This window comes from Lepidochelys olivacea, assembly GCF_965140295.1.
Source record: "Lepidochelys olivacea isolate rLepOli2 genome assembly, chromosome: 8".
NCBI classification, from domain to species: domain Eukaryota; kingdom Metazoa; phylum Chordata; order Testudines; family Cheloniidae; genus Lepidochelys; species Lepidochelys olivacea.
In genome coordinates this window covers 98236123-98250766 of record NC_140418.1, presented here as the reverse complement: position 1 = coordinate 98250766, position 14644 = coordinate 98236123, and the positions used below count along the sequence as shown (strand labels likewise).

The following is a 14644-nucleotide window of genomic DNA, read 5'->3' as shown; positions in this document are numbered from 1 at the left end:
AAAATTGCCGGTCCCCCACATCAGATAGTTTGAGAAGCACTGCCCTAGGGGACCCTGATCCTGGGTTAGCAGTGGCTTCTGGAGCTTGTTGTGCTGCCATCTGCTGGACATGGTGGTGTTTTTGTTCTTGGTGCTGTGTGGTTAGCTTCCAGATGAATTGCTGCTATTTCTGGGTGGCCAGCCATTGCAGTAATTAATTCTGTTGCTGCAGCTGGATTGCCTGTTGTTGTTGGCTCTTCACCACCTACTTCAGCAGCTTCACCACATCCATGTCACCCCTCTTCCTTCCTCGCTTCTCAGTTGCCCTTCCTTATGTCCTTCAGCAGGACTGGGCCCTTATGTCATCATTCTCCATCATTTGTGAGCCAGGTGGGGGCCCACCCAATGGTCAGAGTCTGTGGTGGCAGCCCTGCTCTGTGTCTCAAGTCTGCGGTGACAGCTGTGTCTAGCTGTTAAAGGCGTAGGAGGAGCTGCCCCAGAGTTCTGATCGATGGGCTCTCTGGAGCACTGTAAGGAAGATATCCCTATCAGCAGTCAGACTAATACCCTTTGCCTCTTCCTACCACTCTGGGCATTGTGGCTTGTAGTTGTTCCTTGCAATCTGGACCATGGGCCTCAGCAGACTAGGGAGTACTGGCTTCGTGCAGCAGTCCCCTCCTGTTTGTTGTAGTCTTTCCACAGTAGTGAGTGCAGGCTTGCCTCTCTCCATCCACTACCATGCTGTGCTGAACAGACTTTCTTTTAAACTCCTCCAACTAGAACATACTCAGCAGGCTTGCTGTGGTGGGGCTTCTTGGGCCCAGAGTTGTTCTTGCATCCCTGTCTCTCCAGTGTGGGGTTTATCCACCTCATCACAGTCCCTCTAGTGTGGGCATAACTAGCATGGTAGATGGTGAGGTATTGCTTAGGCGAGTAAAGATATGCCAGAACCTTAAGGTATATACCATACATGGCTGTCTGTGTTTAAGCAGTGTCTCAGATGTCTACACTGCTATTTTTAGCAATGTAGTGTCCCACTGCTTCCCCCTGCCAAAGCCTTTCGCTGCCATATGTAACCACACATCGCAGTGTGGACAGTCTGCTTTTCACTGTGGCACGTAGCTGCACATACCCTACATGGTGCTGTCATAAGCTCTCCATGCAGAGGCCAGTCTCAGCAAAGCCTGCCCCCTTGTGGAACATGTGAAGTTCTCTTCCAGCGAAGGAGTGGCAGTTGATTGCAATCTGGTTAACTTTGTAGTATCAGCTACTATTAAAAAAGCATAATAAGAACATTAACTTAGCTTGATATTTCCTAGGTTACTCTTTGGAGCTTTACTGAGTTGCCATGTTCATTGCCCTTTCATTTTTTTGAGTGTAGGTTTTTTTTTAGGTCTTCTTTTCCCAGTCTTTCCCTATTGTGTCACTTAAACTGCTGTTATGGCATATGACAGTGGTTTATAAGGAAGTCTAGAGCAGGGGGAGTGTAAATCTGAATCTTTAGCAAAGATGTCCTTTATTTAAATTATTCATTAATCACTGTAGTTAAGTAGGTGTGAACAAAAACAAACAAAAGTGTTTTTAAACAGTCTGTTCAGAAATCCTTTCCACTTACTGATCAGATTTCACTCACTTGATTCTCATGGTGCGTCACTTCACTAGTTTTCCAATTATGAGTGGTTAAGGTCAGAAAATACCCGAATTTCTAATTTGATATTAATTTGCCATGGAATACACAAGGGGCATAATCTACCTATAAGGTCTGTAATATTTGACTACAACATAGCCTTGTTAATACTGCCTTGTGAGGGCGTTGGGCACTGTTGAGACTGAAGTGTGAAGTTATTTGGCACTATTCTGACAACATTAAAGGAAAACAAAGGGGATTGTGCAGAAGTTATTAAAAGCACTGTGAAACACACATTAAAATATTGCCAATGGTTTTTCAAACTTGCAGTTCTCCTCTTTTCCAATCCAGAACGATCTACGGAACCACAGCTGTGGAAGCTGTTCCCATATCTTTCAGAGTATAGGCTTGAAAGTGTTCAGACAACCAAATGATCTGACTGGCAAAATATCTCTTTATAATCTCATTCAAATCCAGCCATAGACTAAACAGCCTTCATGCTGTAACATTTATTTTCTAAACTGGTCTCCATCTTGGTGGTCCTCACAGAAAATTTTTTTCTAAGGGGGTTTTATGGGTTGCTGTACCCCGAAGAGCAGCTAATCATTAAGTGGCGCCCTTACCCATTGTCTTTCTGCTTTTGCTGTAGTAGATTTCAACAGCCTGGGCTCCTAGCTACTAACTGGTGGCATCTCCACCTGTCTGGCTAAGGTAGTCAGGAACTCTGACTAACCTGATACCATGAACATATCCTCTTCTGACACCTCTGTAATGGATGAACCCACAAACAGGGTACACATTATTTACAAGGGGAAACGAAGAGGCAGCATATAAAGGGAAATGGGCAACATCACTAATACGATACAACCTACAAGTAACCCTGTCCCCAGGGTGATTTCCCGGGATTCGTAAGTCCAGTTTATTCCACACTTGGGGGCTCCATAACTTAGAGGAACTCATGTACCTTGATGAGTCGTTGCAGGCTTGAAGGCACTTTAGTGCAGTGAGGTGAAGAGGGCACTGATTTGCCCAGACGGCCAACCGCTCTGTGGCGGTAATAGGCATTTCTCACAGTAGAAAAAATCCCCATGATGTAGGGGATTTCTAAGTGTTTCTAAGTCCAGTTTCTCTCTCCCAGAGTAGTTCGGCAAACCCCTTTAAGGGTAAAATAGGCAACGCCTCAGTGAGGGCTGTCGTCCTCTCGTCCCCTGTCCTTTTGGCTTAATCCGTTTTCTGTCCTTCAGGGTTCACCCAGTCACAGGTCTCAATGCCGCCACCCCACCATTGGCAAAGTGGACACATTACAGTCTTCTCCATCTCTCTTCTATGCAGCAATAAGCTTGATTGCCTTTTTCATCAGACCAATTAGCCCAGGTTACATTTTGATATTAACAGAACATCCACTTGGTTTTCTTGAGGTAGGAGGAGTCATTTAAAAAACATCTTTCAGTTAGCTATATTTAGTTTTATCTAAAAACAAAACTCATTGTGCATAGCCCAGTGGTTTAGAAATTTATGTGGGGAACAGTGCTGCTCGTGTAATATCTGTACTCTACTTGAGACGAGTGAACTTTTATTAATATGAACACTTCTCACCTTTTGGGTTGTGGCCCCTAGGATGGCATCATACGCTGGAGGGGAGGGATAGGATACAGAAGGACCTAGACCAATTGGAAGATTGGGCCAAAAGGAATCTGATGAGGTTCAATAAGGATAAGTGCAGGGTCCTGCACTTAGGACGGAAGAACCCAATGCACAGCTACAGACTAGGGACCGAATGGCTAGGCAGCAGTTCTGCGGAAAAGGACCTAGGGGTGACAGTGGACGAGAAGCTGGATATGAGTCAGCAGTGTGCCCTTGTTGCCAAGAAGGCCAATGGCATTTTGGGATATATAAGTAGGGGCATAGCGAGCAGATCGAGGGACGTGATCGTTCCCCTCTATTCGACATTGGTGAGGCCTCATCTGGAGTACTGTGTCCAGTTTTGGGCCCCACACTTCAAGAAGGATGTGGATAAATTGGAGAGAGTCCAGCGAAGGGCAACAAAAATGATTAGGGGACTGGAACACATGAGTTATGAGGAGAGGCTGAGGGAGCTGGGATTGTTTAGCCTGCAGAAGAGAAGAATGAGGGGGGATTTGATAGCTGCTTTCAACTACCTGAAAGGGGGTTCCAAAGAGGATGGCTCTAGACTGTTCTCAATGGTAGCAGATGACAGAACGAGGAGTAATGGTCTCAAGTTGCAGTGGGGGAGGTTTAGATTGGATATTAGGAAAAACTTTTTCACTGGGAGGGTGGTGAAACACTGGAATGCGTTACCTAGGGAGGTGGTAGAATCTCCTTCCTTGGAGGTTTTTAAGGTCAGGCTTGACAAAGTTCTGGCTGGGATGATTTAACTGGGAATTGGTCCTGCTTTGAGCAGGGGGTTGGACTAGATGACCTTCTGGGGTCCCTTCCAACCCTGATATTCTATGATTCTATGATTCTATGATCAGCACTATGAAAACTAAACTGTCAAATTCTAATCGGTTTCTGTCCTGCTATTATGTTGGTTTGAGAGTCATAACGTTAGTTTTATTTAAACACTGGTTTTGGGTACTGTCTTTCTAGTTTTAATGATCTCTTGAGGCCCCTTGAATTTGTAAACTGGATTGGAATCTAAAACTGTCTCCTTGATAATGCTTTTCACAAAATGATCACTCCACATCTGTCCTTTTCCTCAGAGGAAGCCATTCATAACACCTTCAAAAGATGAGCCAATGAACTTAAATTCATAATTTTGCTAGACATTAAAAAACATGGTGTTAATAAAGACACTGGAGTTATGGCTTATTACAGCAATCTGCAACCCAGTAACCTCCCCTTTTTTTGCAAAGATAACAGACCACTTCTCTTTGAATGGTCTCTTACAGTATGTGTTAACTACTTTTGCTAAACAATCTGTTCCACCTTGTATTTAGCTGTGATGCTCTGTGGGCTTGTCTACACTTGAAATGTTACAGCAGCATAGCTGTGGTTGTGCCGCTAAAGTGCTTCGGCATAGACATTACCTACGCTGACACATTGGCATAGGTAATTCATCTCCCTGGAAGGTGGTAACTTCCACCAACCTAGTACTATCTACGCCGGAGGTTGGCTACGCTGCTCAAGACATGTGGATTTTTCATATCCCTGAAGGATAGGCTGACCCAGATATAACTTTTTAGTGTGGATCAGGCCCTTTTCCAGATTTGAGGAAGAGTTCTGTTTAGCTCAAAAGCTTGTCTTTTTCACCAACAGAAGTTGGTCAAATAAAAGATATTATCTCACCCACCTGGTCTCTCCCTAATATCCTAGGACCAACATGTCTTCAACAACACTGCAAACTTCAAAGTGGAAACTCAGTTTGCTGAGCTGTCAGGCAAGAGTGAACACGTTTTATGTGAATGATGTAGTGTGAGATTAACTTGCTGCAAACATGTAGGTAACGTGATCTCTGCACATTGAGGTTTGCTGAATGCTCCAGTGAATCCAGGTTTCACTGGCTTATTAAGTAATTTAAAACAAATAGCTGGCTTCTTCAGACTTTCAGGCAAAGGTAGTGTTGGGGTAATTCTGTCCTTGAGGTGACGGTATTTGGGCTGTACATTGAAGAAGCTTGTAAGAACCTCTGTCTGCTTTTTCAGAATATTTTAAGCACAGCTATTTCTATCAATATTGTGCCTTTCAGGAAAAGGAAAAGAGATCTCATCATACAAAATAACATTTTGTATTACCAGGTTTCATATAAACTGTATTTCTGTTTTAGTGTTAAAATCAGATCTAATGAGTAATAGAGAAATTAAGTATAGATAGGGCAGAAAAGATGTCTTCAGTTGCTACTTAAAATGAGAGAGACTGTGTGAGGCAGAAACCTAGATAGTTTCAGACTTATGTGCTGCACCGGAGAAGGCTCTTGCATGGGGTGTAATTGTAAGGATAGGGCAGAGAGGAAGGTTATTCTAGATGACTTGAGGAAGGAGAATAGAGGTTGGAGTAAATCCATGGATGAGTTAAAAGCCTTTTGAACTGGATGCTGAATGTACTGGAATGTTCCTTATTGTCATCCTCTGTCAGGCATATATAATTGTTTTTCTGTGAACAAATGTGGAAATGAACACTTGAGTATATATACATTTAAAATATCTGTCTATTCCTTCTAGTAACTCAGCACATGAGAAAACAAAGGCAAAAGTTAACCACTACAGTACTAGTAGAATATACTAATGACTGACTATTAATCTTGTTTAGAGACTGAATAAGATCTCCTGAGAGATTTCATTTGATTATGTATTGAAAACTATTATTGTTTCATACATGATAGTGTTAATGATATTCATTACTTTTCTTGGTGTGCAATACAAAATAGAGTACTATTTGCTTTATAATGGTTCTGTGGTAAATGCTAAGTCTATCTCAAAAACAAAATATGTATACACTTATTTAGAAAATTATGAAGCCTTTGTAGAAATAGCCATTGGTTTTTTTCTACAGCCAAGGTGCAGTCTTTTCACCAAGTATCTGGTTTAATTCTTATACTTAAATACAGACAGTAAATCTTCCTTTCCCCCCCTCCTCTTTGCAGTATCCAGGTTACTTCCAATTTTGTCAATGCTTTTTACATTCTGGTAGTGTAGTGATAGTGTGTGCTGCTGATGTCAGTGCTTGCCTTATCAGGATTTTTGCTCTTTGTTTCACAGGGAGCTGTGATTGGTATAGACGATGAGGACGACAGCACCTTCACAATAACTGTTGATCAGAAAACCTTCCATTTCCAGGGTGAGCTGAAAGATGAGGTTCTTTTTTCTTGCAATAGATCCGTCTGCGACTATCTATCTTCCTGTTTTGGTGTTTGATGGATGATCTTAAATGTTTGGCTACTGAACTGCATGAATGAGCACCCTGGGAACATTCTGGATCCAGAGGTGCTGCAAGGTTAGGCAGGGATTTATATCTGCAGTAGATACATATGTGCTAGAAAAGACTGTATCTTTGGCAGGATTTGGGGATTAAAAATTTAAAGGCTAAATCAGTCATAATGGGTTTCTGCTGATGGGTAGTGTTGGCAAAACATTGTCAATCTTCAGTGTCAGGATATATGATTAAGCCTTTCTGCATGAAGAGTCACAAGACCTGTGTGAAGGTTGCAATTTGTGTTCATTTGGATTTGAAACTCAGTTTTGAGGAGACTAGAGGCAACATTTGGCTTAAAGATGGATCTTTGCTTCAAGAGCTGCAAGTTTGCATTCATTTCATCTGCATTTCTGTGTGTTGTCTGCCAATCACCATTTCTCTGCTCTTATCCTTTTAATCATATTTACTAACTCCAATGCCATCTGCCACTGCTATGTTTCGTCATTGCATGCTATGGTTCACCAGTAGAAAGGGTAAGGTACTGTATAATCGTTCTCATTATGGTTGCTACAGAACCCTTAAATATCTTTAACCACAGCATTGGTAAACATTGTCATGACATTTTGTTCTAAAGTACCTCTTTTCTCCTGTCGTACGGTTAAAATCATGTAGTTCTCTCTTGAGTTAAAACCTTCAATTAACATCTATTTGTCCTTCTCCCTGTACTCCCCCACCCCCACTGCTTCTCTGAAATGTAGAGTGAGGGAAGAATTTTATTTATAACTGTCTTATGGAGTTGGAAAGTTTTAAGTAAATCTTTCAGGGCTGTGAATGTGACAGTCAGCATTTACATTTGTATAAAATTAGAATAGATCTATAACCTTCATTGTGCTGTATAGATTTGCAAATTAATATTTCAAAATCAGCGTGCATTTTGAATTCAGGTGAAATACGGGCAGTATTTGGGAATGTATTTCTATAATATCTAATGATAAACATTAGTCATGCACCATGTTTTTCATTGGCATATGTATTTCCTATGCTACAGTACCTCCTAAATGATATGGCTGTACTCTAGCTTCACTGCATTAAGCTTTATAAAGCTCTGCTGACAGCAACACTTAACTCCTCTGTTCTCAAGGATAGCTGATAAAACCCAAAGGTAAGCTAATTTCTAATGTAGACAACTGAATACAAAACACTGGTCTTCAATGCTACAGAGCTAAATATTTCTAAATATTTCTGTATGAGAGTTTGATGCAGGTAAAGGGTGAAACCTGGAATTCTCTTGTTTTCAGTTCCTAAGGAAATACCTCTTGTGCAGTTTCCTCTTGTTGAAGTTCCTCATCTGCTGTATTGTTTCCCTATGGAAGGGGACCAAAACCTCTCGAGAGAAGACAGTCATTTGATACAAATATTAGTCTTGCTTATAATAAACTATATCTGGTAGGATACTTAAACAATTCCTCCATAAGTACTAATTCTGTCAATCATATTCAGGTAGATAGATATCCATGCTTTAGAACGTTAAGATGTTAAAAAATATGTGTACATTTTAAACAGTTATCTTGCTTGTTTGTTTTCTAATTTAGGATCTATGTCCAATACAGCAATTTCTTTATTAGAACCACTTTTTAAAGGTGCTTACATTAATTCGCTGAAGTCTGTAACTTGGCCTATAGCCAGCAAATTGTACTAATGTTAGGAAAAAATATCAATGTACATTGCTGACTCTGCATTTTAAATTTACAGTAAAAATTGAAATGCTATGAGGTTACAATGTAAAACAAATTTAGACTTGTGGAAGTTTTCTTTTTTAAAAGTTATATTTTTAAAGGTTTTACATATCCTATAAAACATAAATTGTGTAATGCCTGGACTATTATGGCATAAAGGTTTTATTGGGAATGAATTTGGGATGATTGCATCACTCCTGAGTGGTGAAGCCATGACTGAGTAATGCAGATTTTTCTAAATGAGTTCTGATAAAACCTTTAATACAATCAGATTTTATCATATATGAATGTATGTATATGTAATACATGAACGCATTGCTTAGCAAGAATTTATTCTGTAAGATGCACACTATCAGTATTTGTAGTGACCTTTTAAATAAAAATCCCACATGCTACAGAAGAGCTACTCTAGGAATGTCTTGTATTTTCTATATATTAAAAAAAAAATGAGGGGAGATCTTTATTCTTCCACCTATAAAGACAATACAGTTATGTGCCCAAATCAGCTGGAGTTGAATTGAGAAGGGAAAGAGGAAGAGAAAGTAGTAAATATAAAACATATATGTAAAAAGTCTAAAATATTTTCTAAACCTAAACGGTTCGTGATTTTAAAATCCAGTACTTTGGAGTCCCATTGGGAATCTCCCATTATCGATGGGACAGGTTCTCTCTCCCCTTCCCCCCCCCACTTTTGGCCCTGAATTAAAAGCACCCTCAGTGTAAAGGTCGGTTAGGTGTAGAAATACCAACAGTGGCCCAGGGCTGATCTTTCCCATTCTGTGCTTTAGGTGCAGTTTTTTTGATGTATTATATGGAATTCCACATTTGGGGGAAGGAGGATGAAACTCTTTTTTTTGTTTTTGTTTTCCGCCCGGACAGGCTGACTTTTAGTTTGTAATATGGTATCTGTTTCAAGCTCTACCTGTGTTTTGGAAAGTTAAAATATCTAGAGAGGTAGGTGAGACAGTCAAAGATGCATGATAAATTGCAGAGCCCTTTGATCAATTAGTCATGTGGATGTTGCCTTCCCGTGTTACGTGTGTGTACATGTGTTTTGTGTGTGTTGGACCAGATTTTCAAAAGTGCTATAAGCATCTAGCAACTCCAATTGAAACCAAAGGGAGGTGTTAAAACATTTTTGAATCCTCGCAGTGGTTAGCTGGGCACTGGCTCCTGCTAAGACTCCCAACCTGGCTGTTTCTGACAGCCATAGATCTTTTCCACAGCACTCGTTAGTGACTATCTGAGTGCTGGAAACTGGTCAGTTACTTAAATCATAAGGCACTCTAGGATTAGCCAGTTTCAGGTCTGGTTTTGGAGCACACAAAAAGCAAGTGGCTGCTTTGTGTCTGATGGAAAGGGTACTTGAAAGCTTTGTAAATCATGGTCTGTCAATATTTTCCTCTTCAGCACTGGGACTAGAGGGAGGAACAATAAATTCTGTGATGACCCCAGCCCAACCTCCAACAGCAGGACCATACTGAAAGTCATCCTAGTGTCTTTGTCTGTTCTTTCCAACAGCTCAGGGCTCCACACATCATGGCTTTAACATAGGGGCATTCTGTAAATCACATAGCCCTGAGTATAAATCTAACCATCCTCAGGACAAATTTGTTGGGTTTTGCCCCATAGATCACTATGCAACTTATCCAGTATAAGAATTGTTGCTTACTGTACCTTGCCTGACATCAGTAATTTATACCACGTGATACAAGGTCAGATAACTTAATTCCTGGATCGGTGTCCCCAGTAAACTGATCTAAATATAAAACCTTCAGCCAGTCAAAAACAACCAATCATTCAATTACAGAACAGTGATGTAAAACTTTATCTGTCTTCTGATTGGGTTAAGCTTGGAGCATCCATGTTCTTTAATGGAAGGGAAATACAGGCTTTCAAAAATTGTTCAATAAGCAACTGTTATGATTGCATCAACATCAGTCAGGCCAAAGAGCAGTAAGTAATGTTTTTTAATCACTTGGTATAAAAGAAGAACGGCAGTGGAATAAATGTTTGCCACGGGATAAATTTATTTTCAGTTAGATTTGACTTTGTCAAGGCACTTACTTAACAGTAGATTTCCACTTTCCTACTCCAGAGTTCTGCTCCTTTCTTCTTTTTCTCAGTAAGTGTTATTGCACATTCCATCTATTTACTTTGGGGTGGGAAACTAGATGGGAAAAGACTTAAAAGTAATCTAGCTCATCCCTTCTCTGCTTGAATGAGGCATCGTTTGGCCCTACAGTATGACCTGTTCTAGGGCCTTAACCAAAGCCCACTGAAGTAAAGAGGAAGACTCCCGTTTACTTCCATGAGCTTTGGATCAGGCCCAGGTTTGTTCAGGATATTTGTGAAAGTCAGCTTAACTACCGCCTCTTGGGGAAGTGGCTTACTCACACTGATGAGGACCCTTCTTGTCAGCATAGGTAGTATCTACGCTGAAGCGCTAGGGTACTGCAGCTTTGTCGTGGTAGCATTTCAAGGGTAGACAAGCCCTAAGTGTTCAGACCCTTGAAATACTTGCAGAGTGTTTTTCCTCTGCCCACCACACATTTAGCTCATCACTTAGCCAAGCTATACATACTTAGTTTTTTTTTTTCTTTTGGAAAGTCAATCTTTCATCCCCTTCCATCACTTTGTTCCGTTTAATGCCCTGTAGATTGTTAGTGTTTTGGAAACAAATCTAATGAACAGAACACAGTGTTCCAGGTGCAGTCTTGCCTTCTTGATATGTGACTTGATGTCTGCTGCAACTTGCAATCGCGCTGTGGGTGGTGGCGGGGGTTGAGTTTTTTTTGGTGAGTTTATGAATGAATTGTGGATTTTTTTTAACTTGGAAAAGATACCATCGACTTGACACACTCTCACTTCCGTCTGAAAATGTTTTGTTTGAAAGTGGATCTAAGGGGGCATCATCGTTTCATAGCAGGTATTTGCCAGCCATGCTTCACTGCTGCTGTGTAAATAAAGGGCTGAGAGATCAGAGATGGTCCTGTATATTGATCTGAGCTGGACTTGAGGTAGCTCTTGCTCTCTGGCAGCTAGCCATGGAGAACAGCAGGGCTTAACCTCTTCTTCTCCCATCCCTCCCTCAACAAAGTGTCACAATGTTGCCATGAGAAGGAAGCATAAATGCACCTGTGCACATCTTCTACTTCTGTAGGTGCACTGAGAGATGGGAAAGCAGATTACTGCCTCCCCGCCAATCAGTTCCTTTCCTGGCTGCCTGCAATCACAGCTTGGAAGGTAAAGGGAGTGGATAGCCAGGCACAGAGTCCTAGTGCATAGGGGAAGAGTACTTCTTTAGTATGGGGTGAGGCTATGGGCCCTAATAAACATTTGTGCTGGTGGGGACTTACAGTCTCAGTTCATGGGAAGAGCACGCAACACCAGCAATTGGTGGATGGGGCACATATAGCCAGTGTTAATGTGGCGGCTTGAAGCACCAGTAAGTAAGGGCAGGGTGAAAGGGTGGGCTCAGAGCCCTGGAGGGTTGAGTGCCTGAGAGCTTCTGACAGTGGGAGGAGAGGCCAGTCCTTGCAAATGGAGGGAGGGGATCCTGGAAGGACCAGCAAGAAGCTTGGATAATAGAAGAGGCAACCCCAGCATCCTGGTTCAGGAGAGATGGTCAGCATCTCTTTGGGGGGGGGGGGATAGCTCAGGTGTTTGAGCATTGGCCTGCTAAACCTAGGGTTGTCAGTTCAATCCTTGAGGGGGCCCTTTAGGGATCTGGGGCAAAAATTGGGGATTGGTCCTGGTTGAGCAGGGGGTTGGACTAGATGACCTCCTGAGGTCCCATCCAACCCTGATATTCTGTGAAAAGCCCAGCAAACCAAGAGGGGGCCGAGAGGAGATTCTCTGGCCCAAGCACATTCTATCCTGGGGGAGGGAGCTGTACATTCTCACCTATCTCTCTTACGTTTCCATGGCTTGGCTTCTCACCCAGCTTCTGCCGTCTTCTCTAGATTCTCATGCAGGGCTCTTCCTTTGGGGCTTCCTTACTTGATTATAGCAGTAGAGGTGACATATTAAGGATAAGGGCCCAGAGGACAAAATAACACACAAAATGGCTGCAGCTGGAAGATTCATAGATTACAAGGTCAGAAAGGACCATCTAGTCTGACTTCCTGTGGAACACAGATCATATAGTTTCCCCAAAATAATTCTTAGAGCATGTCTTTTTACTAAAACATCCAATCTTGATTTAAATATTGCCAGTGATGGAGAATCCATCACGATCCTTGGTAAATTATTCTAATGGTTAATTACCCTCACTGTTAAAAGTTACCAGATTAGAGACCTTATTTTTCTAGCATTTATACCTTGTATGTAGCGACTTTTACTAGGGCTTTTTTTGTTGCTGCTCAGTTCTATGACTCATACCCTGCTAGTGTCCTCTATGAGACTTTTACCAGCAGGAGCAGAGCTGAAATGGCAGCAATGACAGGCACGTGTGTGCACAGAGAAGGGGAGGAGGAATGGGCCTGAGCATGGTTTATGTTGTTCTGGAGTCTTCTGGCCAGCTTCTGTTAATCTGGAGTGGCAGTTGCACGTTTGCCCCCTCATGGTAGGTGAAGTGTGGTTCATAAATAAGGCTGCAGGCGGTGAGCAGGCTTCCTCTTCAGCTCCTCTTCCTAGTTCTAGAGGCTACTCCCAGAACGTCTGAGCAGGCAGCCAATACTGTACGCTCATTTTCCTCCCTTCTCACTGCTCCTTTTTCTGTCCAGTGCATCTCGGTGCAAAGTGGAAAAGTCTATACTTATACCCACACAATGAACAGACCTCATTGGAGCTGCTCTGGGCTCCTCCACCAGAGCATACTTGCCCATGGATAGGTTCACCACAATGTTCAGCTTCATCTCTACAACAGACCAAAACCCACAAACCACAGAAGGGCTTGTCTTCAACCGCTGGGCTATATGGCAGCCTACACATTTGTTACACCCTTAGCAAGACTCTGCTCTCAGTATCTTCAAGCCTGGCTGAGGACAGTCTACATCCCCAACAATCAGTCAGTCCAAATGGATGCCTATACTTCAGAGGGTCCTCCACACTTTCAGTTGGTGAAAAGCTCCCCAAGAGGTCTGTGTAGGAGTGCCATTCTTGCAACCTTCCCTCACAAAGACCATCACCACGGATGCATCCCTTCTAAGCTAGGGCACATGCATTCAGGACTTCATAGCTTGGGGTAAATGGTCGCTGCAGGAGGTGACCCTCTACATCAATGTATTAAAGCTTAGGGTGACTTGTTATGCTTGCCATCACTTCCTACCCCACCATGTCAGGGGCCACTCGGTCAGAATAATGGTAGGCAACAGAGCAGCAATGTATTATATCTGCAAGGCTACCACCTCGTCTCTAGTGCACACATCTTCCCAATGCTATGCTCTCATGCCTGTTTCCAGAGCCGAGACAGCTTTGAGTGAAGTTCTGTAGTGCGTACTGAATCTGCTGCCTCCACACTCTGCTCTGTATTGCTCTGGAATCTCCTGAAGTGGAGCACCCACAGGGATAATAACTAAAGAAGGAGAGGTTTTTTACCTTGTACAGTGACTGGAATTCTTCCAGATGTTTTGTCCCTATGGATACTCCACTATCCATCCTCCTTCCCCTCTGCCTCAGAGTCTTTGTCTGGATTTCATGGTTAAGAAGGAAATGGAGCATCAGTGAGTCCACCCTCCCCTAAATATGCTCACATCAGAGCACAAGAATGTGTAGGGTGCGGACCTGTGGACATGGCTGATGGAAAATCTGATCCAGAGTGCACTGGTGCATGCACATCTTGAAATGGAGTACCCATATTGGCAAAAATCTCAAATTCCAGTTACTGTACCAAGTAAACAACCTCTTTCTGTGAATTCAGTCTAGAAATTCAACCAAGATGTTCACAAGTCTTATCTTGATGTCAGAGACCTCTATCTATTTGAAGCTTTCTCCTAGATATTTTGACTGTTTCTCTGCTGTGATTTTTAATTGCAAAGGTCTGTAATGTAGACAGGGCTGTATAAGGTTATACTAATTACACTATAATACTGGTAGAGAAGGTTTTCTGAATGAAAAGCTTTTTTTACAGGCTTCTACAACTTCTAAATACCTTTTTGGATGAACTTCTAACAGTGGCAGAATATTTTGGTAAAATTCTGTCTCTGTGGTGGTATCAGAGAAGGGTGCATATGGTGCAGTTTGCATTACTTAACACTAGATATTGTTGACATCCCCCTAACTCCCTTCTTTTTCACTTTGAGCAGCTTTTATTAAAAACTTCAGGATTGAATGGGCTTAGTGCAACCTATTTGTTTTGGTTTCAGAGTAGCAGCCGTGTTAGTCTGTATTCGCAAAAAGAAAAGGAGTACTTGTGGCACCTTAGAGACTAACAAATTTATTTGAGCATAAGCTTTCGTGAGCTACAGCTCACTTCATCGGATGCATA

The 14644-nt window shown here is 42.1% G+C and overlaps 1 protein-coding gene across 5 annotated transcripts in view; it reads left to right on the top strand.

Annotated features, from left to right (window-relative positions):
• OSBPL9 (oxysterol binding protein like 9) overlaps positions 1 to 14644 on the top strand; it is a 142354-nt gene that overhangs the window by 22141 nt on the left and 105569 nt on the right. For 4 of the 5 annotated variants that reach the window (XM_084637620.1, XM_084637614.1, XM_084637616.1 and 1 more), the window contains exon 3: positions 6325 to 6403. In XM_084637620.1, the coding sequence (XP_084493746.1) occupies positions 6325 to 6403 (79 nt within the window). Of the gene's footprint in view, positions 1 to 6324; positions 6404 to 6540; positions 6560 to 14644 lie in introns of those variants that run through there. The other variant, XM_084637617.1, reaches the window with a different exon arrangement.